Source organism: Osmerus eperlanus, chromosome 24, assembly GCF_963692335.1.
Source record: "Osmerus eperlanus chromosome 24, fOsmEpe2.1, whole genome shotgun sequence".
NCBI classification, from domain to species: domain Eukaryota; kingdom Metazoa; phylum Chordata; class Actinopteri; order Osmeriformes; family Osmeridae; genus Osmerus; species Osmerus eperlanus.
In genome coordinates, this window is record NC_085041.1 from 1,525,643 (window position 1) to 1,550,971 (window position 25,329).

General features: G+C 52.4%; 1 protein-coding gene and 1 long non-coding RNA gene across 2 annotated transcripts in view; one reads left to right on the top strand and one right to left on the bottom strand.

Annotated features, from left to right (window-relative positions):
- Positions 1-25,329, top strand: part of LOC134011319 (uncharacterized) — a 177,369-nt gene that overhangs the window by 45,434 nt on the left and 106,606 nt on the right. The gene's annotated exons all lie outside the window — the stretch shown is intronic.
- The window catches only part of faf1 (Fas (TNFRSF6) associated factor 1), a 56,579-nt gene that overhangs the window by 6,444 nt on the left and 24,806 nt on the right, over positions 1-25,329 (bottom strand). The window contains exons 9-18 of the mRNA XM_062450902.1: positions 20,007-20,102; positions 19,785-19,908; positions 19,445-19,508; positions 19,221-19,302; positions 12,926-13,080; positions 7,239-7,375; positions 6,906-6,994; positions 3,867-3,947; positions 3,133-3,210; positions 635-850 (exon numbers count right to left, since the gene is read on the bottom strand). Coding sequence (XP_062306886.1) covers positions 635-850; positions 3,133-3,210; positions 3,867-3,947; positions 6,906-6,994; positions 7,239-7,375; positions 12,926-13,080; positions 19,221-19,302; positions 19,445-19,508; positions 19,785-19,908; positions 20,007-20,102 — 1,122 coding nt within the window. The remainder of the gene's footprint in view (positions 1-634; positions 851-3,132; positions 3,211-3,866; positions 3,948-6,905; positions 6,995-7,238; positions 7,376-12,925; positions 13,081-19,220; positions 19,303-19,444; positions 19,509-19,784; positions 19,909-20,006; positions 20,103-25,329) is intronic.

The following is a 25,329-nucleotide window of genomic DNA, read 5'->3' on the forward strand; positions in this document are numbered from 1 at the left end:
AGAGCACTCCTGCTGACTGTATCCCTGCCTAGCACACTGTATACACACACACTCATTGATATTCAGGAGATTACAAACTCACTTGTGGATACACTCGCACCCAGCCGGCTGGGGGTTTTACTGATTGTGCTCTGGGTCCGGTGGAGTGGATAACTGTTTCACAGAGGTGCTGAGACGACAAACCGACCTGCAGGCCTCCAGGAACTCTCGTCACTGGCCAATTACAGAGTGCCGTGTCAGGAGCTGGCAATTACGGGCAAAACGGCTCGAAGACTGGCCAATTACAGCTCCAGGATCCTGTGGTGGTGCTAACTGGGCCCATCAGGGGCCTTCCGAGTCCGGGGCCCAAACAACAACACAGACTCACTGGACCTTAGTTACCCTGAGGCTGGTACTGATCTACATGACCCAAGTACTGCACAGAGAGAGAGACTGAGTGAGTGTGAGTGTGAGTGTGAGTGTGAGTGTGAGTGTGAGAGAGAGAGAGAGAGAGAGAGAGAGAGAGAGAGAGAGAGAGAGAGAGAGAGAGAGAGAGAGAGAGAGAGAGAGAGAGAGAGAGAGAGAGAGAGAGAGAGAGAGAGAGAGAGAGAGAGAGAGAGAGAGAGAGAGAGAGCGTGTGGCGGGAGGTACTGACGTTTCTGCGGGGGAAGGTGGTGAGCAGTTTGAACTCGTCCCAGGGGAAGCCCTTGGAGGCCACAAAGTCAAACAGGACCTGCAGCTTGCAGCTCCCCAGGAAGCGGCGCTCAAGGAACTCCCCGCTGGGCGTGCGGATCCGCAGCTTGCTGACCGGCTCCCCCCCCTCCTCCACTGGCTCTGCCGGCAGGGCCTGCTCCAGGGAGAGACGAATAGCCTAATGGAGGAGAGAGAGAAATGATGAGAGGAGAGAGAGACACTGTCAGGTAGTGTGTGGGCAGTGGGCAGGCATCACTAGCGCAGGGGCCAGGTGACTCACAGGTGTTTGTGTGGAAGGCAGCTAGCCCCCAGCCCCCCAGCCCCCCAGCCTCCAGGGCTGTGGTGAAGGAAGGAAGGCTTCCTCATCAACAGTGGTAGGCTAATCAGGTCTCTTGTGTCGTCGTCCCCCTCCCTCCCTCACTCACTCACTCACTCACTCACTCCCTTCTCCCCCTCTCTCCTCTCCCTTCCTCTCTCTCCCCCCCCCCTCCATTCTTCCCTACCACCCTCCCTCTGGACCTCCAAGCTTGTTGTTCCTTTTTGTCCTTGCGGGCAGCATATGCTGTGACAACACACGGCAGGTTTATTTACCGACCATAATGCAATTATATTTCATAAGAGTGTACAACAGTAGCTCATTAGTGTGGAGGCAGGGCTGGACGCGTGGCTCTCTGCCGTCCCCAGGTGAGGCCCTGCTGCCCCGAGGAGAAACCCTCCAGGGGGGAGGACACACACACACACACAGGCAAACACACCCACAGGCAAACACACACACACCCACAGGCAAACACACCCACAGGCAAACACACACACACACACACACAGGCAAACACACCCACAGGCAAACACACACCCACAGGCAAACACACACACACACACACACAGGCAAACACACACACACACACACAGGCAAACACACACACAGGCAAACACACACACACAGACACGCTCCTGGATGATGGAGCCCTGGCTGCTAAACACCAAGTTGGCACCCACCCCCCCACACACACTCACCACAGACCGTGTGTGTGTGTGTGGGGGGGGGGGGTACCTGACAGGCCCTTAACGCCCCCGGTAAATAATGACATGAAATCCACCCCCCAATACACACACACACACTCCTCCTCCTCCTCCAACACAAACCAGACCCTCTCCTCACCTTACACTGGGTTTTCGCAAGGGACATGGAGAAAGAGAGTGTGTGTGTGGTAGGTGGTTTGGAAGTAAAACTGAGTAGGCAATTTTGGGACAAAGTGAGAGAGCGAGAGCGAGAGCGAGAGAGAGAGAGAGAGAGAGAGAGAGAGAGAGAGAGAGAGAGAGAGAGGCTGGCCTCCAGGTGTAGGACCCCATGCTGACGAACACACACAATGTCAGCGCAACACACACGCACAGTACACATGATCATTTGAGAAGGCACACACACACACACTTTCCAGCACCTGCATTGTGAAGTACCATGAGCCTGGACACCCACAGGGTACAATGCAGGTAGAGAGAGACCTGTCCAGTGAGCTGTAGTTAGACCAGACTGAGAGACCTGTCCAGTGAGCTGTAGTTAGACCAGACTGAGAGACCTGTCCAGTGAGCTGTAGTTAGACCAGACTGAGAGACCTGTCCAGTGAGCTGTAGTTAGACCAGACTGGTATAATTAAGGCTGACCAGTAGAGAGGAGGGGGCAGGGCTTGTCAGGGCCTGTTTAACTAAAGTGACAAACAGCCAGAGGGACACTTGATATCTCCCCTGTCTCCCCTTCGCACTGAGTCAACAACCAATCAGACAGCGGTTACAAGGAAGCAATAACTACCTCAGCTGAGACCAACCCCCCCCCCCCCCCCCCCATAGGCCAATCATTGTTCTCCTGTGTGTGTGTGTGTGTACAGACTTTGTGGTGCTCCTTTGTTAGAGCGCAGGTTTCAATACGAGGCTGTGTGTGGTAGAAGGGCCTGTTTATCTGGCACAATATCTCTGCTGTGTGTGTGCAGATTAGCAGGGAGAGCCCATGGCCTACTGTACACACGGATGATTAGTGTAACCCCCACCCCTCCCAGGAAACATTGTTTATCTACCTCCACTAGACAAACAACAGGTAAATGGATAGGTAGCGAGGTAAATTATAAAAAGCTTTGTTTGACCATCTAGCAGGGAGAGAGGGAGGGAGGGATGGATGGAGGGGGTGTTTAGTAACTTGATTTACCGTCACAGTGAAACACAGTGAGCTGTGTGTGTGGCTTTGGTAACATGACCCTGCACAGACTGTCTTCATTCATTTGGGCTTTTCAGTGCAGCATAGAGAGATGAGTTTCATTAACTTGCTTGCTGAACACACACCATGTGAGAACGTAGAGAAACATGATTCTGTGTGTGTGTGTGTGCATGTGTATGCGTGTGTGTGTGGTGTGTGTGTATGTGTGGTGTGTGTGTGTGTGTATGCGTGTGTGCGTGTGACTTCTGGGTTCTCACCTCCTTTTCGTCCTCCTGCTCTTTCTTCATCCTCTCCAGGCGAACCTGTTCTGCCTCTTCTCTCTCCTGCGCTTCTCTCTGGGACAGGGGACAGCAGAGTGAGGCAGGGGACAGCAGAGTGAGGCAGGAGACAGCAGAGTGAGGCAGGGGACAGCAGAGTGAGGCAGGGGACAGCAGAGTGAGGCAGGAGACTGCAGAGTGAGTCAGGGGACAGCAGAGTGAGGCAGGGGACAGCAGAGTGAGGCAGGGGACAGCAGAGTGAGGCAGAGGACAGCAGAGTGAGGCAGGGGACAGCAGAGTGAGGCAGGGGACAGCAGAGTGAGGCAGAGGACAGCAGAGTGAGGCAGGGGACAGCAGAGTGAGGCAGGGGACAGGAGGGTGAGGCAGGGGACAGCAGAGTGAGGCAGGGGACAGCAGAGTGAGGCAGGGAACAGGAGGGTGAGGCAGGGGACAGCAGAATGAGGCAGGGGACAGCAGAGTGAGGCAGGGAACAGGAGGGTGAGGCAGGGGACAGCAGAGTGAGGCAGGGGACAGCAGAGTGAGGCAGGGAACAGGAGGGTGAGGCAGGGGACAGCAGAGTGAGGCAGGGGACAGCAGAATGAGGCAGGGAACAGGAGGGTGAGGCAGGGGACAGCAGAATGAGGCAGGGGACAGCAGAATGAGGCAGGGAACAGGAGGGTGAGGTAGGGTGTGGGCTCCACATCAGGTCAGTGTGGAAGCTGCTGCTGCAGTACCTTCTTGCGGTCGGCCTCTAGAGAGAGGCGATAAGCCTCATCCTGCTCCCTCTTCACTGTCTCCCTGGCCTCTCGCTCGTCCTGGGAGCACACACACACAGACACACACACAGGTCAGAGGATACAGGCTGACTTAAGACAGGTAACTGACCTGGCCTGCCAGCCAGCCTGTCTGTCTGTCTGGTCTGAGTGAGGTGATCTCACCTCGACCAGACTGGATTGTCTAGGCTGAGGTTTGTGATGACTCTGTGTGTGTGTTTGTGGTTGAGTTTCTGAGATACTGTGGACAAGCAAGGCGAGAGTGTGAGAGAACGAGGGAAGGAGAGAGGCAGGGACGGTGTGAGTGTGAGACAGAGACAGAGATAGAGAGAGATGGGGGGGGGAGAGAGGTGGCTGAGCGGTGAGGGAATCGGGCTAGTAATCCGAAGGTTGCCAGTTCGATTCCTGGTCATGCCAACTGACGTTGTGTCCTTGGGCAAGGCACTTCACCCTACTTGCCTCGGGGGAATGTCCCTGTACTTACTGTAAGTCGCTCTGGATAAGAGCGTCTGCTAAATGACTAAATGTAAGTAATGTGAGTGTGTGTGTGTGAGAGAGAGAGAGAGAGAGAGAGAGAGAGAGAGAGAGAGAGAGAGAGAGGGGGAGAGAGAGCGTGGGAGAGAGAGAGAGAGAGAAAGGGAGAGCGTAGGAGGGAGGGAGAGAGATAGGGATATGGTGGAGTGTGTGTGTGTGAGAGAGAGAGAGCGTAGGAGGGAGGGAGAGAGAGAGAGGGATATGGTGGAGTGTGTGTGAGAGAGAGAGAGAGCGTAGGAGGGAGAGAGAGATAGGGATATGGTGGAGTGTGTGAACAGCGCTGGCTTGACTTCCCCTGTGAGACAAACTGAAGTGGCATATACAGGATGTGGTGGCACATTCCTGAAGTGATTAACCACTGCGGTACATTACCCTCATAATCATTATCAGCTGTCAGCCTGGCCTCTGTGTTTGGGACCATTTCCAATCCTATCTCCCTCAAACCATGACATGACACGCCCCACTGATTGCAACTACTCGTCACCGGAATGGTAAGAAATCCTGGTGAACTGACAAGAGAAACATGCAAACATCGTCCGATCCTGGATATATTTTCCTTGGTTTCCGCCTTTTCAAACACGATCACTCGACCGCGCTACTTTGCGCTACTTTGCGTTTCTGGGCCTCTGCGTAGATCGTGAGAGATGGGGCTCGCATGAAAACAGTAATCATCTTAGCTAATCATCCGTTGAGCTTGCCCTGTGAGAACCTGTCACCTGTCACACACACCTGAGGAGCAGGAGTGACATGTGCACATAGCTGCGATGCTTTCTGTTGCTAGTCGTTATCGCCTCACTAATGGTTTTCCTCTGCGATAGCAGAAGTCCACGAGCAGGTCGTGTCAACACCGCTCACGTGAACGCTCTCAACCCTCAGGTCGTGGAAAAGCGCTTCCATCGGTTTGCTGCGCAACACAAACACCTGGACGCACAGCCTCTTCGTTTTTACAGTTAGCGAAACGACGAAGGGATATGTTACTCAGAAATGTTTGTAGCGACCAGGAGGTGCGTTTCAGTCTGAATTTGCATCTAGCGAGGAGAGATGACTCTTCTCATGTCCAGCAGCTCCCTGAGGGCGTCACAGCTCCCTGAGGGCGTCACAGCTCCCTGAGGGCTAGCGATTCCACGTTCCTCTCGTGGTTAGCTCAGGAGTGATGGCGCTAACCTGGGAGGCTGTCACAGCGGTGGTTCCCATGGTGGTTCTTTACAGGTTCTTTACGTGAACGTAGTTCTACAGACGTCCTGCAGACGTTCTACTGAAGCTCCAACGTCATGGTTACGGTACTATAGGCTCTCAGTCTGCACTAAGCCGAATCGGTTTTGATATGGATTTATCCCCTCAGCTATAAAGCTTTTAAATTCGAGGTTAGTCAAATTTAATTACTTTACACAAGTTTTGTGTGCTTGTTTGAGTTGTATGAATTGTTTGTTTCTCATGTTATATACTTGTAACACTGCAACCAAACTGCCCTCAATAAACCGACCTTAAGGCTGTACCATGGAAGGGTGATGAGGGTCGGCATACAAGCGGTTTAACGGGACATTGTAGATACAGTTTCTACCAACCTCACCCCACCTCTCCCAGTCTGGGGCTGAACGAGAGACAAACCACACAATGAGGCCCGGCCTGTGGTCTCCGCCCAACCAACCAAGGTCACAACGCTGTCACCTGACCCTGCCCCCATACCTGGCTCCACCAAGTACAAAAACACAAAAGAGAACTCTATTCACCCTGGATGATGGTGAGTAAACAACTGCTGGAGGGGAAAGAAGAGGTTTCTATTCACAGACCTCGAGAACAAGAAAGGGAGAGGATGAGAGAACGAGAGAGACAGTATACTAGCGGCAGGAGGGGTCAGGTGAAAGAGTTTGACACGGGGAGACCCTCCCTTGCCAGCCCTCCCCCCGGCCCCACTCTCCCCGTACCGTTTATGCATTCCTTCTGTCAACATGAAAGACCAGTCTCTCTGTTCTTCTGTGTTTCTGTGTCTTTCTTCTCAACAGTCTGTTTGTCTAGTTTGTATTGGATTAAACTGCTCTGTGGGCGGGCCCTCTGATGAAAGGAGCTGCGCCTCATTGGTTAACTCTCTAAAACAAGAGAGAATGCAACACTTTGTTCCAATTCCATTCCTCTCTCCGCGAGTGGAGAGAGTCTCAACAGGGATGTTTCCCTCTGTGGTCTCTCTTCAGCTACCCGTCTCCCTGTCCCTTCCTGAGGTGTTTCTCTGTGTGGTCTCTCCTCAGCTACCTGTCTCCCTGTCCCTTCCTGAGGGGCTGGGACCGAAGTCTCCAGGTTCGAGAGGCGAATTCACTCCTAACCCCACTCGAGTGCGGTCGCTAAGACGACGTCTTTGCGCATACGCAGGCAGGGAGGGGGTTGATTGATTTGGTCGAAGAATGCAGCCAGTGGAGCTGCCCCACCCCTGCCAAAGTGCACTGGTGCGAGGTGAGACGCGAATAAACTCACCTCATCCTTGATGTCTTCCTGCTGTTGCGCTGTGAAGATCTCCATGGCGCCCATTAGTCTCATCATCAGCTCATCCACCGTCGTGTTGCCTGGCGACACAACATCACCATCACTAAGGTGGGATGGATACTAACCAGCCACAGCACACAATATTCTGCTCCTGCGGCCTTATTGCTGGATGGAAGAGTGCCTGCTTGACAAGTCACCGCTCACGATAAACTGTACTTCATTTTCATGATACAAATTAAAACTATATAAGCGTGAATTTGAATGAGAATTTTGCATGTTGTGTGTGTGTGTGTTTGCCCCCTGTGGTGCGTTGCGTGGCGTTACCTTGGATGACGTTGAAAACTTCGTTGGAGGTGCGCTTGCCCATGACTATGAGCAGCAGAGGGAACTGGTCCGTCTTGTAGGTGCGAATGGTCTGGGCTACTACGCTTCCAAAGTGCCGGGTACACATGGTGAGGAGTCTGGATGGATGGAGAGACAGGGAGGGAGGGAGAGAAATTGAGGGAGAGAGAAATATTGAGGGAGAAAGAAAGAGAGATTGAGGAAGGGAGAGAGAGATTGAGGGAGGAAGAGAGAGAGAGATTAAGGAAGGGAGAGAGAGATTTAGGGAGGAAGGGAGAGAGAGATTTAGGGAGGAAGAGAGAGAGAGATTAAGGAAGGGAGAGAGAGATTGAGGGAGGAAGAGAGAGAGATTGAGGGAGGAAGAGAGAGAGAGATTGAGGGAGGAAGAGAGCGAGAGATTAAGGAAGGGAGAGAGAGATTGAGGGAGGAAGAGAGCGAGAGATTAAGGAAGGGAGAGAGAGATTAGGTCATACTCAGAGAGTTGTGTGAAAAGACCAACTGTTGTTTGGAGGAGTCAGTACTTGAAAGGGTAACATGTGTGTGTGTGTGTGTACAAAGTTCAAAACTAAGACGTAAGCACCCAAATGACTGATTGTTTAGATGTAAAACTACCAATAAACCCTCCAGTGAAGGAGTGGACAGCAAGAGTGAAGTCTCACATCACATTCAAAACACCAGATAGGATGACACCAGTGTTGCCACAGTTACTTTGAAAAAGTAACTTAGTTACGTTACAGATTACTTGATTTTAAAAGTAACTTAGTTACTTTACAAGTTACTTGATTTTAAAAGTAACTAAGTTAGATTACAAGTTACTTTATTAGTTACATTCAGCAGCTGCCGACAACACCCCCACCGCCTCAACATAAAAATAGGTGCGTTCGACTTCGTGCAGCGCCGGCGTCGCCTGCAGCCCGGCTGACTTGAAGCAGCCAATGGCATTCTCAACTTCAAGCAGCCGGCTGCAGCCGTGTATGTATATACACGTGACGTGACCCTCGTGCTGAAAACGTGACTTAATTGTCGCATAGGCTTAATTCCCAGAGACGCAAGAAAAAATCTAATATATATTTTACTATTAATGACAAAATAGTAATGCACAGTGACTTGGACAAGTAACTTTGATCTGATTACTGGTTTGGAAATAGTAACGCGTTAGATTACTCGTTACTGAAAAAAGTGGTCAGATTAGAGTAACTGGATCACACACTCACACCTCGAGCATTAAGGACTTTAAAATCTATTCTAACTCTGATTCTGAAGGCCTTTCCTGTCTAAATAGGACTGGCCAGGTGAATTAGTATTCAACACCAGACGCAGGCACACAGATAGGGCAAGAGAGGATTTCTTATTCCATTACAAAGACAGAACTTTTAAATTAACATTTCAGGGGAAGCAGAAGGGTATCTGGCAGTTGGGGCCCAGTTGGGGCCCCCTCCGAGCTCACTGTAAATGTCATAATATTAATGAATTGCTATAGACTAAATGCAAATATAGATTAGCTTTTTCGCTCTGCTTTTAATAAGATCCACTTTAATAACTGGAGGGTAAAATAGAGAGCTGATGGAATGGATGGAGGAATGATGGGTCAGAGAGAGGAGAGGAGGGAGAGAGGAGGAGGGTGAGAAGGGGGTGGACGGGAGGGAGAGAGGAGGGGAGGGAGAGAGGGGGTGTGTGGAGGGGAGGGAGAGAGGAGGGGAGGGAGAGAGGGGGTGTGTGGAGGGGAGGGAGAGAGGAGGAGAGTGAGAAGGGGTTGGAGGGGAGGGAGAGAGGAGAGGGAGAGTGTGGAGGGGAGGGAGAGAGGACAGGAGGGGAGGGAGAGAGGGGTGTGTGGAGGGGAGGGAGAGAGGAGGGTGAGAGGGGGTGTGTGGAGGGGGCGGCTGGGGGTGAGGGGAGGGAGGGGGGGAGTGAGTAGCTCATTAAATGTTGAATTTAGAGTCGAGAGGCGGTTGTAGACTTCTCAAACTGTGGAGCTGAAAAGCTCCAGCTTGCAGCAACACCACTGATGAAGAGAAGTCTGTTTCTCTGTTTTCAACCGCTCTACAGACAAAGAAAAACCAGCTACAAAGTGTGGGCAAAACACACTTCATGTTCAGTATCTTTACTACAACTGAACCTTGACATTGTCCTTGTTCACATCCCTCCCCCTCCCCCCTCCCTTTCCTCGGCTGCCTTTGATTGGTGTAAAATACAGCTGTGCTTAAGTCCATAGTTCTGACCACCATGAGGTCATCGATTGTCTCCAGACATTGTCTGATCTAAAGAGGACTAGCCAGTGTTTGTTTTACCCCTGACCACATGAATCTGACCTTGAATGTCCTCCACATCGTTCAGGTGGGTGCTCATGATGTCTAGCCGCTGCTCAGTCCAGGGAACACACTTGGAATGACTCCCTCGTTTAAAGCAACAATCTAATGCTGATGGCCATTTCAAGGATTTGCAGCACAGGCCCTGCCCCAGCCCATGCCTAGTGCCAGCCCCAGTCCTAGACTCCAGCCCTAGCCCTACACTCGTAGTTCGATCTCTACAGTAGCCTAGCCCTAGCCCAGCCCATAGCTCCTAGCCCTAGCCCAGCCCATAGATCCTAGCCCAGCCCATAGCTCCTAGCCCAGCCCATAGCTCCTAGCCCAGCCCATAGCTCCTAGCCCTGGCCCCAGCTTGTCCCTGAGAAGCCCCTTGTCTGCCGGGCCATAACAATAGCCAGGAGGTAATTCTAACCTGTCATGAAGGACTGGGGGACAATGGTTGAAGCCTTCAGAGTAACCCTATCTTAAACCCCTCATCAAACAAGGTGCTGCCTCTTCTGCTGTCAAGCATTCAGAAGCGGTATGGCGAGAAGCGAGCTGAACGTGTACACACATGGTAGGGAACTTGGGATGTAGGATCGTGTGTGTGTTTCCTGTATGCGTGTTTTGCCTCTAAGTTAGCGTGTGTGCGTTGCACCTGCTGTGTGCGTGTGCGTGTTTGTGTATCCGTGCATGCGCCCGTGTCAGAAGACGACCCCCTTCAACCAAACAGCAGTTCTCACAGTTCAGTCCAGCCTCATCTCACCAAGCCAGAACACATCTCCATCATCTCACAGCACTCTCTGTAATAACCACACAGAGCCTGTCCTCCAGGGAGCCCTGGCTCGCTAGCAGCAACAGGAAACACCTGGACCATGAGCATCCGCTTCTGGTTGGCTGGCTAATGTGATTGACAGGTTCCAGTCCCTCCCCCTCCCCGTGGGTAACATTTTAATGTTTCTCCGTCTGGCTTGTCGGGCTGGGTTCTCACTACACCACAAACAAGCTGGAAGGGAAGAGAGCAGACTGGTTTAGACAGGCTGGACTGCAGGGGCAGAAACAGGCAGCCAGGTGGAAAAGGGCTGTTTCCTCAGCTCTGAAACGTGGACAAGGAGGGGGCTCTTTCTGAACGTGGAGGCGTGTTGGGGCCAGAACATCTGACTCTGCTTGGCTGACTCGGTGGGATAGGAGCTGGGGTAGCTGGGAGGAGCCTGTGACTGGTGAAGGTGACTTTACTAGCTGAGAAACACGACTTTAAAGTCACTTCAAACGCAGGGGGGGAGATGAGGAAGTGAGAAACTCCCCCCTCCCCCCCCCACCCCCCCCCCCCCCAAAAGGCCTTGAGCAACAATCAAGTACTTGGTGTGGATCCACAGTTGGGTAGCAAGAATTTAACCAATCTAAAAACTCCACTTCGACTTGGTATTTGAGAGAGATATTTCCCATGGGTGACTATTACTCTGGCATGCGTTCAGCCGATGCGGTTTTCATGCATAATTAATCGTTTAGCGGTGAGGACTGTGAGAGCTCTTGGTTGGGATACCCAGAGACTGATGCCAATCACCTGTCACTCAGTCTCAGAGCGTGAGAATGTGCAGAGTTTAGGTGTGTGTGTGTGTGAAAGATTCAGTAATCTTTGTGTGTGGGTGTGTGCATGTGCGTGTGGTATGTGTGTGTGCGCGTGTGTGAGGTTGTGTGTGTGTGTGTGTGCGCGCTTGCGTAATAGCCACAAGCTGGGTAGCTGCTGTGCAGTGATGAAAAGCTCCAGATGTTGCCTTTTAATATGAAATAAAGAGAGAGATAGAGGGGGAGAGAGAGAGGAAGAGAGAGAGAGGGAGGAAGAGAGAGAGAGAGGGGAAGAGAGAGAGACAGAGAGAGAGAAAGGGAGAGCAAGGAAGAGAGAGAGAGAGAAAGAGAGGAAGAGAGAGAGAGGAAGAGAGAGAGAGGAAGAGAGAGAGAGAGGAAGAGAGAGAGTGAAACAGAGAGTGAAAGAGAGACGAAGAGAGGGGAATGGGGGATTCAGGCATATCCTTAAAGGAAATAAAGGAACCAGTGAGGTCAGAGTGTGTGAGTCTTTCTTAAACGCCTCCTACCAGGGGGCTGGGGCTTAACTCTGGGGGCGGGGTGGGGGGTAGGGGGGCGGAGCGGGAGCGACCTGGCTGCCCTGCAGCTACACAGCCCAATCAAGCCTCCATCTGGCTGGAGCCCAGGCCCCTGTCTCCACCTCCGTCCCCCCACAGAGGGGCCTTGTACCTGGACCGGACAGGACGTGGGGGTGGAGAGGGACTGGAGCCCAGAGGTCCACAGTAGAGGTAGCTGACGTAGAACAGGTGGGGAAGGTATCATTAGCGGTGTCTAGCAGCAGAACCGTGGCTAAGAGAAGGGGGGGGGGGGAGAGTGCAGGTTAACTTGTTTGAGGTAACCAGGATGGGAGGAGTTAGTGGGTTAGAGTTGACACTTCCGGTTCAGGGAGGTACGAATCGAGCGCACCTGGAGTGTGCTGAGAGGGCGGAGCCAGGGGAGAAAGAGGGCGGAGCCAGGGGAGAAAGAGGGCGGAGCCCTGGGAGAAAAGAGAGATGTTTAGACACCCTGAATGCTTCACGTCCAACTGACCTTTCTAAAGGCAGATTAGTGGAAATCGCCCAATCAGGGGCCAGCAAACACTATGGCTTTTGTGAGCAGGAGGGAGATAGAGAGAAAAGGCGGGGGGGGGGGGGGCAGGAGCAGGGGGGACAGGGTGGAAAGTGACTAAGCTATTAAGATGTCACCAACGTCTTAGGAGTGTTTCCAAGTCATGGGAAGACCACAGCTTTTACACTCTGACTGTGAACATCAGATGTTTCTGAGCCACGCCCCTCTTCCTGGGACCTCACACGCCACACCCTGGTCACCACGTCAGTGTCACCTGACCAGGATAGGGGTTGAACTTTCTGGATTTGTAGACGCGGCAGGAAGTGATGACGGTTGTGTGTGAATGTAGATGCTTCTGACAGCTCTAAAGGGGTCTGTGAGAGGTTAGTTACTGATGCAAGGAGCAAAGGGAGTCAGGTGGCTGAGCGGTTAAGGAATCGGCCTAGTAATCAGAAGGTTGCTGGTTCGATCCCTGGCTCTGCCAAATGACGTTGTGTCCTTGGGCAAGGCACTTCACCCTACTTGCCTCGGGGGGAATGTCCCTGTACTTACTGTAAGTCGCTGTGGATAAGAGCGTCTGCTAAATGACTAAATGTAAGGAGGCTGTTCCGGTGCCCTGAAATGTCATTCTATTCTCCAGATTGTCCCACCGTGGCTTAGTGGTCGGATGGAGCGATAGATATATCGCTAGATACAGCTGTAGTTTAGCGGGTGGGAGAGCCTGACGATGCCACAGAACACCTGCTCAGCTACCTGGCCTTGTTGGCCTCCTTGGTGACGTCCCAGGCCCAGGTGATGAAGTTCTGGCTCAGGTAGGCCACGATGGAGTCAGCGCACATCATCTGGGAGCAGAACACGTTACTGAGCACGCTCTCGTCGTTGTGGAGGTAGATGGCCATCAGCTTCCTCTGAGGACAGAGAGAGGGAGGGAGGGAGGGAGGGAGAGGGAGGGAGAGAAGTGTGAGGGGGAGGATTTCAGCAGGCCGTTCATTAATGGATGGACGGACAGAATTTGAGCCTGTGACCTTAAGACCTGAAGGTGAAGGAGTGAGGAGGTGTTTCTCCTGCAGGTGAAGGAGTGAGGAGGTGTTTCCCTGAGAGGACGAGCTGTGCTTCTCTCATCACTGAGGAGGACGAGGGGGAGAGCATGAAGAGCTTTCCGGAAGCGTCTGACAGGAGGCGCCCCGCCGAAAACCAGAAGATTCTCGAGCCACGTCTGAACCATGAAAGTAAATAAACCCCCCCGCTACCCCGCCCCTTTCCCCGCGCCCCCCCCACAAAAAAAAAAATCTAATGAAAGCAGGTAAATACAACTCGAGTTCAAGACGGCCGATGAGAAAACAAAAATCGTAGAAATCACTTTATTTGTCTTACACCAAATGCCAGTTGCTTCAGCGGATCAGCAGGCGTGGCAGCCGCGATATTGACGTGAACGCAGCTCCGGGGGGGGGGACGACGACGACGACACAGACACCGTGGCAGGAGCACTCAGGATCCGCCCGCTCTGACAACTAATTAAAAAACAAACACGGCCAGGAAGAGGAAAGGTCTTCGGGACCATGTAGGAAATAAAGCCGTCTTAAATTACAGAACAACTCTCTCGAAAACATTTCTCTCTCTGTATCTGAACCCCTGAACACACACACCTCAGTTTCTTATTCAATCGCTCCGGAAGAGAGATTTCACGCCTGTACTGCTAGACCCCAGGAACTAGGAAAAGGGAGAGGGGGAGAGAGAGAGATAGAGAGGTAGAGGGTAAGATAGGGAGAGACGGAAAGAGAGAGAGGGAAAGAGAGGGAGGGAGGGAAAGAGAGAGAGGGAAAGAGAGGGAGGGAGGGAGAGAAGGAGGGAGGGAGGGAGAGAGGGAGGGAGGGAGGGAGAGAGGGAGAGAGGGAGAGAGGGAGGGAGGGGGAGGGAGAGAGGCACTTTTTTTTTTTTTGATGGAGGGGAGGGAGGAGAGGACCTCCCTCCTCTCCTCCCTCCCCTCCTCTCCTCCCTCCATCAAAAAAAAAAAAAAAGTGAGGGAAAGTAAGAAAGAAAAGTTGTGCTATATTGTGGCCTTAACAGAAAGAGAGTGGAGAGCACTGCTGTGTTTGCCCTGCGATTAGAGGTTTAGAATAAGCCCCTGGGCTCCTAGTGTGTGGGAGCCAAGGGCTCATTCACCAGACCAATTCAACGGGCTGAAAAGATTAAACACTCATGCTGAGAAGACAAGCAATTCAGCCTTGAGAGGGAGGTGGAGGAAGGAGGGAGGGGGATAAAAGGAGGGATGGGGTGGGTGGTGGTGGTGTTTGGGGGGGCGGGGGTGCCCCTCATAAAGAGACGAAATGAAACACACACTCTCCTACACAAATACTTGTGTACGCACACACCCACACCGGCGCACCAACCCACACCGGCGCACCAACACAAACACCAAACCCCCTCCCTCTCTGCCAAGACTTACTGAAAGTGTAAAGTCATACAGTGGACATGTTCTCCAACCGGGGGCTCAAATAACACACATCATGGACTCCATCTTAATCAAACTGTCCTTCCGTCTCTCTCTCTCCCCTCCCCATCCTCTTACAGCCTGGCCCTTTTGTGAAGCCTTTTCTCCACAGTGACATGCAAATCCCCACTAAAACGAAATTACTGGGTCTAACCTGGGACAGAAAGTGACCCTATGAGCTTCTTATGGTGAGAGTCTTGACACCTGTTCACCTGATTCAAAAAGGTGCGTGTGTGTGAGAAAGAGAGTGTTGTGACCTAAACTGCTCCAGTGTTCACACAGCTCAACAGTGTCTCTGTCAGACCCTCCTACCAGACAACACTAACAGGTTTCTCCTCTCCTCACACTCCACACCCTGCAGCTCTGTCAGTCAGCCAGCCAGTCACCCAGCCAGCCAGCCTGTCGCCCAGCCAGCCAGTCAACTAGCCTGTCACCCAGTCAGTCAGCTAGCCAGTCAGCCAACTAGCCAGCCAGCCAGTCACACAGCCAACCAGTCACCCAGCCAGCCACCCAGCCGGTCAGCCACCCAGCCGGCCAGTCACCCAGCCGGCCAGTCACCCAGCCGGCCAGTCACCCAGCCGGCCAGTCACCCAGCCGGCCGGCCAGTCAACTAGCCAGTCAGTCAGCCAACTAGCCAGCCAGCCAGTCATCCAGTCAACTAGCCTGCCACCTAGTCAGTCAGCTAGCTAGTCAGCCAGCCAGTCAACTAGCCAGCCAGTCAGTCAACTAGCCAGCCAGTCAGCCAGCCAGTCAACTAGCCAGCCAGTCAGCCAGTCAACTAACCAGCCTGCCAGCCAGCCAGCTAACCAGTCAGTCAGCCAGCCAACTAGCCAGTCAGCCAGCCAACCAGTTGGTGAACTAACGAGTCACCCAACCAGCCAAGGTAACTAGAGCAGACCAGCAGCCAGTAGAGCAGCAGCAGGAGGCTGGGATCCAGGCAGGTGGAGGTGAGGGGGAAGACAGCAGGAGGCTGGGATCCAGGCAGGTGGAGGTGAGAGGAAAGAGAGCAGGAGGCTGGGATCCAGGCAGGTGGAGTTGAGGGGGAAGAGAGCAGGAGACTGGGATCCAGGCAGGTGGAGGTGAGAGGAAAGAGAGCAGGAGACTGGGATCCAGGCAGGTGGAGGTGAGAGACAGAGAGAAGGCAGCTCACATCTGGCCAGGGTTTCACATCCTGTGTGGACCATGTTATTATAGGTAACTGGAGTGGGAATTCTCTCTTTCTCTCTCTCACACACACACACAATCTCATCTCTCTCTCACACACACACACAATCTTTCATACATACACACACACACACATACACAATCTCTCTCTCTCTCACACAGACACACACACACACACACAATACCACTTTCACACACATGGATCCACACAGAAACCCACACACTCCCTCCCTCCCTCCCATCTCAGCCTTTACCAGACGTGGTGTTTGTTTTGATAAGGCAACAGGACACCCATGAAACAAGTGTTTGTTTGCTTCTAACAAATTAGTTTCTGTGCTACGGGTCGGTAGAACACCAGCGATGTGACAATACACCTGCCTGTTGGTCCGAACAGTGCCTGTCTGCCTCTCTGTCTGTCTGCCTTCCTGCCTGTCTGTCTGCCTCTCTGTCTGCCTTCCTGCCTGTCTGTCTGCCTCTCTGTCTGCCTTCCTGTCTGTCTCTCTGTCTGCCTTCCTGTCTGTCTCTCTGTCTGCCTTCCTGTCTGTCTCTCTGTCTGCCTTCCTGTCTGTCTCTCTGTCTGCCTTCCTGTCTGTCTCTCTGTCTGCCTTCCTCTCTGTCTGCCTGCCTCTCTGTCTGCCTGCCTCTCTGTCTGCCTGCCTCTCTGTCTGCCTGCCTCTCTGTCTGTCTGCCTCTCTGTCTGTCTGCCTCTCTGTCTCTCTGCCTCTCTGTCTCTCTGCCTCTCTGTCTGTCTGCCTCTCTGTCTGTCTGCCTCTCTGTCTGTCTGCCTCTCTGTCTGTCTGCCTCTCTGTCTGTCTGCCTCTCTGTCTGTCTGCCTCTCTGTCTGTCTGCCTCTCTGTCTGTCTGCCTCTCTGTCTGTCTGCCTCTCTGTCTGTCTGCCTCTCTGTCTGTCTGCCTCTCTGTCTGTCTGCCTCTCTGTCTGTCTGCCTCTCTGTCTGTCTGCCTCTCTGTCTGTCTGCCTCTCTGTCTGTCTGCCTCTCTGTCTGTCTGCCTCTCTGTCTGTCTGCCTCTCTGTCTGTCTGCCTCTCTGTCTGTCTGCCTCTCTGTCTGTCTGCCTCTCTGTCTGTCTGCCTCTCTGTCTGTCTGCCTCTCTGTCTGTCTGCCTCTCTGTCTGTCTGCCTCTCTGTCTGTCTGCCTCTCTGTCTGTCTGCCTCTCTGTCTGTCTGCCTCTGTCTGTCTGCCTCTCTGTCTGTCTGCCTCTCTGTCTGTCTGCCTCTCTGTCTGTCTGCCTCTCTGTCTGTCTGCCTCTCTGTCTGTCTGCCTCTCTGTCTGTCTGCCTCTCTGTCTGTCTGCCTCTCTGTCTGTCTGCCTCTCTGTCTGTCTGCCTCTCTGTCTGTCTGCCTCTCTGTCTGTCTGCCTCTCTGTCTGTCTGCCTCTCTGTCTGTCTGCCTCTCTGTCTGTCTGCCTCTCTGTCTGTCTGCCTCTCTGTCTGTCTGCCTCTCTGTCTGTCTGCCTCTCTGTTCTAGGGCTCCCCATGACATCACTACACGGCCTCGCTCACGCGCGGTGTGGCCCATGTGTTGTGGAGCAGGAGGACGTTTTTAATTATGTCGCTGGTTGCAGTGAGGGAGACCAGGGGAGCTGGTCAGGGTGAAAGAAAGTGATCACTCCATGTCCAGCAGCCTGAAGGAAAACAAACACTTCAAAATGAGCAGCTCAGATAGTTGATCCAGTGACCTCACACACTGGGGAAACACAGGCAGATCAATGCTAGCTAGGCTCTCCCTGATGGGGGCTGAGCCCATTGAAAACACATTATTTCTGTATAAATAGAAACTTTAAAATGAAGTCCCCCCCCCCCCCGCCCCCGCACCCTGAGGTCTCTTTCCAGGTGTCGTTTAACCAGTCCATACGGACTCATAGGAAGACTTTAATCTGCAATGAAGTGAGATATTCTGAGCAAACAGACTACGGATCAACTACGTCCAAGCAGAGTCAATAAACAGCTGACAGGCGTCAATATAAATTACAATCTATTCTATCCTGAGCCAGTCTCTTCCCCTCCGAGGCCTGTTCCTGTCCATCCTGCTGCAGGCCATGTTCCAAGCGCTTCCTCAAACTCCACATCAGATCTCTGAGGGGCCGAAGCAGAGAAAAGCTACAACTGATCTCTCTCTACGGCTCGTCGGGAAGAGAAGCGTCGCTCGAGAGACGAGGGAGAAGTGGCGGGAGGGTGGCGGGTGCCGAGGAGGGTGGCGAGGAGGGTGGCGGGGAGGGTGGCGGGGAGAGGGCTCTCTCTGTAAGGTTTCTAAGAGGATACTCTGGAGAGCATGATGACCCTCTTCCCCCCAGCAGACCAGGCTATGAATTTTGATGTGTGTCTGTGTGTGGGCGCAGATGAGAGCGCAGAGCGGGGTTAGGGCGATTAGCCGCTGTCTTGAGAGGGCTTAAGGGGGATCTGGGCCTGGTGAAGGCTGCCCTGTCTGCTCTGACAGGCTAACCACTGATCCCTCCAAGGGCTCACTGGCCACAAGCATTTTCATTAAGGCTGGATTGAGTGTATCTCAATAACCACACACACACACACACCTCCCGTGCAGAAACACTTCATCAAATGTAGTGTTTTACTTAGTGATTAGCCTTTCAGAGCCTTTGAGAGTGAGACAGATTTCTCTAAGCTACCCCCCCCACCCCCCCCTATTCCCCACACTGCAATCTTCACCGTTCCAATATCCACTTAATGAACAGGCAGTCAGGGGCACAGGAGCGGAGGGGGGGGGGGGGGTGAGGGGGAGAAGAGCTGGATGGATGAGGGTTGACGTTTGTCTGTCCGTCCCATGAAAGGATACATGGACAAAAGCCAAAAACATTTCCAGGCCAAAAATATGAGTCACTCCATCATAACTTCAGTTATCAAGGGGGCGCTTGATTTAGATCCACCTTGTGCGGCCCGCAGAAAGTTTCCCCAGGGTGCAGGCTCCCCCCCCCCCAGCCAACTGGACATCATGGGTGGTCGAAGTAAAATGCGAAAAGAAAATAAATTCTATTCCCCGCCAGCACTAGTGGTGGAAGCACAGGGGGCCAAGGCGACATCACAGAGAGGAGCCATATTGCACTGGCTCAAGGAGAAGAAGGGGGAGATCTTCCGGGAGACAGGCAAGAAGCCAAGCAAGCTCCCCCTCCCCCCCTCCCTCCCCCCCCCCCCCTCCCCCAAAGCCCCCTGAACATCTTGCAGTGTCCTCCCGTCCTAATAAGACGGTGATCCTCACAAGCTGTCAGTTGATACAACCCTCGTTAAGAGGACAAAAGTGGGAAAATGGGAAGTCTATAAATAAAACACAGCTGTCGCCATGAGGAAAATCTAATGATGGGATTATGATATGATATCAAATGGCCAGTCTGTGTGTATGTGTGGAGTGTAAGGGAGATACTTACATCTCTGGCTTTGCCGTAGAAGGCCTCTTGAGATGCTGCCTCCAGTGATCCGATGTAGAAAACGGGATGGCATTCTCCATACCTGGGAGACACGCACACACAGTCAAGCACATACAGGAACACACACACAGGGGAACATGCATACACACACAAAATCCTTGTTACACCTTCCGTCTCCATGACAGCCTGCCTTTAAAATGAGACCATCACCAAGCTGAACCCACCTTGTTGAAAACTCGGCAGTAAAGTGCAGTAAGGCATCGCCCTCGTTCTCGCTGTTCTCGGGCACTGCAGGGAAACACACACACACAGGTCAACACAACACACACACGCTACCACACCTGATACACCACAAGGAAATCTGCCTTCCTGGACCTGGCCACTCATTCCTTTAAACGCCTCCTTGAAGGCAACACCAACTAGAAAAAATAGCGCTTTGAAGATAACCCTCAGATTGGATTTTGAGGCAGCGAGTCTTCCTCAAACCAGGAAATAAACAGGAAGTGCTAAGTGCTTGCAGGCCGAGCGTAGCGATGACAGGAAGCGGCGTGAGCGAGAGCGTACTCATCGGTGTTTTTCGGCAGGTGGAGGAGCCCATCCCGAACATCTCTGATTCGTCCACGCCGAACTCTGATGCGTCCTCGAAGTCGTCGCCCTCGCTGTCGCTGATCATATGGACGTCTACACACTGGAGAGAGAGAGAGAGAGGGGGTCGTCACACAATGGCAGCTACAGTGGCTCCAAACACATGAGGATCAAATTAAAGTGTGTGTGTGTGTGTGTTACATCTTCTGTGGGCTCCTGGGTGGTGGCTGGCGAGGACCTCCGGCAGACGCTCAGATGATGACAGGGGTAGCTGATCCCAGACACAGCTAGCGTCATCTAGACACACACACACGCACATTACAATTAACACATCAGAATACACTTTCTATCCAAACACTAACTTCCTTGTATCCTCTGAAGTGTCACTCGACAGGAGACATGACGTCACTCAGTAGAACCATTCTGAGGGTCTAGTCAGTGCACGCACACACACACACACACACACACACACACACAGGGTATAGGCAGCATCTTGAGCACAATAGGCTGGAAACGACAGCAGACCAGAGGGACTCGTTATACAGTACCTATACCTATCCTAGAAAGGACCCAAGGGATAGGAGGCTAAGGGGCTAGGGAAGGAGGCTAGAGTAGGAAGCTCAGGTAGGAAGCAGGGGGAGGGGTACCTCTACCCCCCCAGATGTGCTCTGGCGGAGGGGCGTGGCCTGGTTAGTTAGCCTGGAAACATCCCCAGACCTCGGGGTGGGGAGCAGCGGGACAGCTCCCTGGTCTGGTGTTCCTCCAGCGTGAGGGCGGGGGTGGGCGAGATGGGGATGTGGAATCTGGCCTATTGTCTGCAACCGACTCCCACTAAGACCAGCTGCTGGCTGTTGAATCGGAGGCCGATTACACCCAACGGCAACAGAGCCTGAAAGGCCCAGAGAGCGTCAGAGCTTTCTCTCTCCCTCTCCTCTCCGAGGGGGATTCTTCATGCTAGCCTAGCCCTCTATGGCCACGAACACAGCAGCCACTCAGGCTTGTCCGACACACTGACTACTGACACAGAACAAAGCGACAACACACAGTGTCGCACAATCACAATAGGCTGCTTGGTGTTAGTTATAAGGCTGGTTTAACACACTCAGAATAAGCCAATTGTTGGACTAAAAGGCATATAGTCTTGTTTGTAGATTAATCTCCAATCAAAGTGCTTTAATCTGCATCGGGTGCTGAGAGAAAGCCCAAAGAGATTAGGATGTGTCCGCTATGTTGAGCATTGGGTTTCAAATTCCCATTAACTGGGTAATTTAGGAGGTGAAGGCAGGAACAACAGTCTGTCTTCCTCAGACAAACCAGGCCTGATGAGTAATATCCTGCTCCGTCCCCCAGTCAGGACCCGAGCAGGACAGCTCGCTCCGTCCCCCAGTCAGGACCCGAGCAGGACAGCTCGCTCCGTCCCCCAGTCAGGACCCGAGCAGGACAGCTCGCTCCGTCCCCCAGTCAGGACCCGAGCAGGACAGCTCGCTCCGTCCCCCAGTCAGGACCCGAGCAGGACAGCTCGCTCCGTCCCCCAGTCAGGACCCGAGCAGGACAGCTCGCTCCGTCCCCCAGTCAGGACCCGAGCAGGACAGCTCGCTCCGTCCTCGCTCTCTCATCACGCCTGGCTCCTATCTGATCACTTCCGCGCCCGACGGCTACAGCGGCTTCCAGAGAACCCAACAGCGTTTTACCCCTTTCTGGAACTTTCCGAGTTCCAGGGGAAGCTTGGAAAATGCTTTGGAAAATGCGCTGTTGTCATCGCCAACCATCTCTGAGTCTGTTCCTCTGACCACGACCAGCGCCTCTGACCGGTCCACCCCGGCCCCAGACAGGGACACGTGGTCCAGGTCGTCCGGCGGGTCACGGGACTGACCCCCCCCCCCTGGGGGCCAGGCCATTCCCACGCGGAGTTCCCGCTACGTCAGGCCACACAGGCACAGGAGAGTTTCTAGTGTCCCAGTCCTGGTAATCTTCTCTGGGAGCAGAGCCGAGGCCGGGGACACCAGGGAAGAAACACTTAGCTGGATTGCCCGGCCGTCACTCCCTGTAACCCTGAACCCCACACAGCTGTAAATCCCCACCGAGGGGGGTTTTCGCGTGTCGGCGTGTCATTTCATATTTCGTCACGAGTTGATCCTTTTTATTCAAGGAGGATTTTTGTGGAATTTTAAAAAGGTGGTGGTGGGGGAGGGAGGGGGTTCATTTACAGCCCTAGAATGAGTGGGTGAGAACTTGCCCCTGAAACAGTGGCGAATGGGAAACTTAGAATATATAGAGGGGATGGGTGCAGTTCAGTGGTTAGAGCATTTGAGTGCAGATCAAGAGGATGCAGGATCGAGACCCCCCGACCTTTCACTTCAGATGAAACACCTGCTAGATGAACTCATCTATATTATAACAAAGACTAGCTGACACTAAAATGAAAAATAAATAAATGGAAGGAGACCTATTAAATCCCATTTTTCCCCCAAATCCTATTTAAAATGTCACAGTTGGCCTTTTCCCACCAGAGATCGTCTGCCGGATGGACGTATCGGAAAATGTCTGTGGTAATGGCAGAGGCTTTCTGATGGAGTGGTAATGAAACGTGCCGGGCCTAACGCCCGGGGCTGTGAGGACCTTCAGCTCTCCTGGACAATGAGAGGGTTTTCCTCTGGGGGCCTAACAAGTGTATAAATAAAGTTGACGGCTTCCCCTGTCAATGGGGGCCTTGAGGGGTCGGGCGGAACGAAGAGAGAGGATGAGAGGGGGGCGACAGGAAATATGTTTAAGAGACTCTCTCCTCCCCTTCCATTAGAGAATTCAAAATCTAAAAATGCTCAGTGGGTCAGTCAAAACAGCCAAATAGAACCCACCAGAACAAATAATTATTGTGGACTAAATCAAATAGTTGATCACCCGTAGTTTGGTTGATGGGTGGTGGAGTAGTGAAGTGGTGGTAACAGTGTGTTGGAGGGGTGTGGTAACAGTGTGTTGGAGGGGTGTGGTAACAGTGTGTTGGGGTGGTAACAGTGTGTTGGAGGGGTGTGGTAACAGTGTGTTGGAGGGGTGTGGTAACAGTGTGTTGGAGGGGTGTGGTAACAGTGTGTTGGAGGGGTGTGGTAACAGTGTGTTGGGGTGGTAACAGTGTGTTGGAGGGGTGTGGTAACAGTGTGGTGGAGGGGTGTGGTAACAGTGTGTTGGAGGGGTGTGGTAACAGTGTGTTGGAGGGGTGTGGTAACAGTGTGTTGGGGTGGTAACAGTGTGTTGGAGGGGTGTGGTAACAGTGTGGTGGGGTGGTAACAGTAGCAGTATCGCAGTCACAGAGTAACAGGTAGAGGGGTAAAGGGGTTTCATAGCAGCAGCAGAGTTGTAGAGGAACCATGTTGGCCCATAACATGTTGTAGTGCAGTACTGGGAGGTAGTTTGGTAGAGTCTAGTATTGTGTGCTTGCTCAGTAGTGTGTGGTACTGGGAGGTAGTTTGGTAGAGTCTAGTACTGTGTGTTTGCTCAGTAGTGTGTGGTTCTGGGAGGTAGTTTGGTAGAGTCTAGTACTGTGTGTTTGCTCAGTAGTGTGTGGTACTGGGAGGTAGTTTGGTAGAGTCTAGTACTGTGTGTTTGCTCAGTAGTGTGTGGTACTGGGAGGTAATTTGGTAGTTGTGTGGTAGTTATAGCCTAACAATCTGTTTGGATGAGGGGCACTACAGTGGTATAGTAAAATTGTGGTATTATGGTGTGGGAGCACAGTCAGCAGTGGGGTAAAGAGGCAGGGAGGTGTTGGGAGAAGGAGCCTTGCCGCGGGGCAGAGGAGAGGGGTCAACCCCCCCCCCCACGACCCTCCCCTCCAGCCCCACACAAAAGAACTAGCTCCTCTTTTTTAGATTATTTTAATTAACACTTGCATTGAAGCTCTAAGCACCAGGGCCGACAGAGAGAAAGAATTCTCTCCCTTTCCCTCTCTAACCCACCCCTCCTCCTCTCTCTCCCTCTCTAACCCACCCCTCCTCCTCTCTCTCCCTCTCTAACCCACCTCTCTCCCTCTCTCTCTCTCTCTCTCTCTCTCTCCACACTCCCATTCCTCAGTTTCTCTCTCTTTCTTCCTCTCTCTCTCTCCCTTCATCCTCTCTGTGTTTGGTTTTTTTCTCTTTTCCCTGCGCTGGTGCGGGGCAGTGTTTGGATTAGGTCTCTGGCTGTGAGTGTGAGATAATTACTGCTGACAGCTGCACTGACGGCAGCCATGGCCTCCCAGCCACCTTGTGCTGCTGCTCTTTGATGAGGAGAAGAGAGAGGGGGACAACAGAGCTCGGAGAAAATAAAGACAGAGGGGAGGAGGAGAGGACCGAGAGAAGAAAGAGCGAGAGATAGAGAAGGGGAGGGAGACCCACCCTAAACACCTGTTGATTCTCTCTCTTTTCAGATTCCTCGGAGGCAGTAGGAGATATGTCACTCCTGATTAGGATCTGAGGTCGTGCACAGAGGCAGTGTGTGTGTGTGTGTGTGTGTGTGTCAGCATCTGACTTGTGTGTGCATGGTTCAAAAAGGCAAGCCAGAGAGTTGTTGGTGTGTGTGTGTTGTGTGTTTGTGTATGAATCGTGTGTTGGTGTGTGTGTGTGTTGTGTGTTTGTGTATGAATCGTGTGTTGGTGTGTGTGTGTTGTGTGTTTGTGTATGAATCGTGTGTTGGTGTGTGTGTGTTGTGTGTTTGTGTATGAATCGTGTGTTGGTGTGTGTGTGTTGTGTGTTTGTGTATGAATCGTGTGTTGGTGTGTGTGTGTGTGTGTGTTTGTGTATGAATCGTGTGTTGGTGTGTGTGTGTGTTGTGTGTTTGTGTATGAATCGTGTGTTGGTGTGTGTGTGTTGGTGTGTGTTGTGTGTTTGTGTATGAATCGTGTGTTGGTGTGTGTGTGTGTGTGTGTTGTGTGTTTGTGTATGAATCGTGTGTTGGTGTGTGTGTGTTGTGTGTTTGTGTATGAATCGTGTGTTGGTGTGTGTGTGTGTGTTGTGTGTTTGTGTATGAATCGTGTGTTGGTGTGTGTGTGTGTGTGTGTGTGTGTTTGTGTATGAATCGTGTGTTGGTGTGTGTGTGTTGTGTGTTTGTGTATGAATCGTGTGTTGGTGTGTGTGTGTGTGTGTTGTGTGTTTGTGTATGAATCGTGTGTTGGTGTGTGTGTGTGTGTGTGTGTGTGTTTGTGTATGAATCGTGTGTTGGTGTGTGTGTGTGTGTGTGTTTGTGTATGAATCGTGTGTTGGTGTGTGTGTGTGTGTGTGTTTGTGTATGAATCGTGTGTTGGTGTGTGTGTGTTGTGTGTTTGTGTATGAATCGTGTGTTGGTGTGTGTGTGTTGTGTGTTTGTGTATGAATCGTGTGTTGGTGTGTGTGTGTGTGTGTGTTTGTGTATGAATCGTGTGTTGGTGTGTGTGTGTGTGTGTGTGTGTGCGCGTCATCAGTTGCACAACAGCAGGTGTTCTAGGCCTGCTGTGCTACAGATGGACAACACTTCCTATTAGAGCCCTGTGAGTTATTTACAGAGACAGACACCGAGAGAG